The 1653-nt window shown below is 50.1% G+C and overlaps 1 protein-coding gene across 1 annotated transcript; it reads right to left on the bottom strand.

The window, feature by feature from the left end:
• Positions 1-627: 627 nt before the first annotated feature.
• Positions 628-1632, bottom strand: CHC_T00009549001 (Glycosyltransferase, family GT47). The gene has a single exon (XM_005714872.1). It carries the CDS (start codon positions 1630-1632, stop codon positions 628-630), a length of 1005 nt encoding a protein of 334 aa, XP_005714929.1.
• Positions 1633-1653: the final 21 nt, after the last annotated feature.

Below are 1653 nucleotides of genomic sequence, written 5' to 3'. Positions count from 1 at the left end.
CGGCTGCTTCATGTTTTCATTTTAAATTTACGAAACCGTTCCATTTTAAGGGCACCCGCCCTTTACACTTGTGCGCTCTGTCAGGATGTACGGACACTTGCGAAAATTTTGCATTGAATTTATTCTACCGGTGGAGATCCTCTTAACATGCTTCAAACGTTTCATTTTCGCGAAATATTTTGCCAATCAAGGAAGAAGGGTGGTCCCACCCTTCTTCCTTGATTGGCAAAATATTCCCAGGAACTTGTTGCGCCCCTCCCACAACAGCACCGCAGGAACAACTCCCGCTGCCCGCCACAACAACACGCAGGCCCCATACCCATCGCCCCATACACCGTCGCACATAACTCACATTGCCTTCGTTGCCCCACCCACGCGCAGCGCGTCCCACCACTACAGCTGCGGGCGTAGTACTGTGGTATTGTGTACTGTAGTAATGCTAAACGTTTTACGACTTAGGCGTCCTTCTGTTTAGTCAGCTATTGAGAATCAACACTAGTTTTAGGACTATCCTCTGAAGAGTCGCAATTTCTATAGCATATCAAGTCTGGGATGCCACGGAACATAACAAACCATCATGCTTTGACCAAAATGCTGTTACCCTTAACAACACAAAGACTTGGGAAGTTAGATATACTCCCTGATTGGACGAGCAGCATCCAGTCTTCTGTGTAAACTGTACAAAATTGCTTGCTCCGCAAGCCCCTCTTCGCCGTACCAGAATAACCTCCACACGTCCCGTAGCGCAAGCTCCTTTCTGGTTATTTCCTCGTGTCGAATACTTCTCAGCTTGCGGTCCAAGTCTCGAATTTCATGCGGGCGCACCCAGTACGAGATCTGCGAGTAGTCTACCAAGCCCTCCAAGAAGAGCTTCTGTTTCTCACTAATAACGACAGGGATACAACCTAGAAGCACGGCATAGGCGGGTCGTGGGCTCCATTTATGCCAGCCATGTGGTGCAAGACAAAAGACGCTGCCCATCATGTCCTCGATATAGGTCGTCGAGCGGACACCTGTGACTTTGTAACCGTCGGTGTCCGCAAGATCCGACTGAATAAACTGGCGTACCCCACCTGAGTAGTTGCTGCCGCGATGGTCTGAGATTGATGTGTTCAGGATTTGTCCTCCGAAAAGGACAAAGTTGTCCTTCGGGAGTAAGCGCTCTGGGTGGGCGAGGCCGACAGGTTTGAAATAATGGGAAAGATCGGGGGGCACAACTATGTCCTTGTGCGTGGAAAAGTGTTCTTCTTCATAGTCGCCGTTGTGCACAAGAAAAGTGGCGTGCCTGTAACGCCCCCAATCTCCCGAGAGACGGGCACCAAAGCCCTGCGCGAACATGAAGACATGGTCGCGACCGTCGCTGCGGTTCCAGTACGGGTACTCGTTAATGATATGGTCCATGGCCTTTGAGAAAAAGGCGCCAGTCTTCTCCACGTCATTGGGCAAGTTGGTCATGAGATAGCATGTGGAAAGTATAGGAACGTAGAAGTAGTCTGCTTCGGAAGCATTGTTCGTGCGGACGGCGGAATTTTTAAAAAAGTTTGCTATAGTGTTCTCTGCCGAGTAGAAACTTTCGTCACAGAACGGGTCGCGAATCTTTGGCGGGTTGGAGTGGCTGTCGTCAACGAGCATTTCGTTGAACTCTGGCGGGAG

Source organism: Chondrus crispus, genomic scaffold (assembly GCF_000350225.1).
Source record: "Chondrus crispus Stackhouse genomic scaffold, scaffold_17, whole genome shotgun sequence".
Lineage (NCBI taxonomy): Eukaryota > Rhodophyta > Florideophyceae > Gigartinales > Gigartinaceae > Chondrus > Chondrus crispus.
This window is presented reverse-complemented; position numbering and strand designations above follow the sequence as displayed.

Excerpts from the sequence above, each read along its gene's own strand:
- CHC_T00009549001 (XM_005714872.1), bottom strand. The coding sequence starts at position 1,632 with ATGCTCGTTGACGACAGCCACTCCAACCCGCCAAAGATTCGCGACCCG.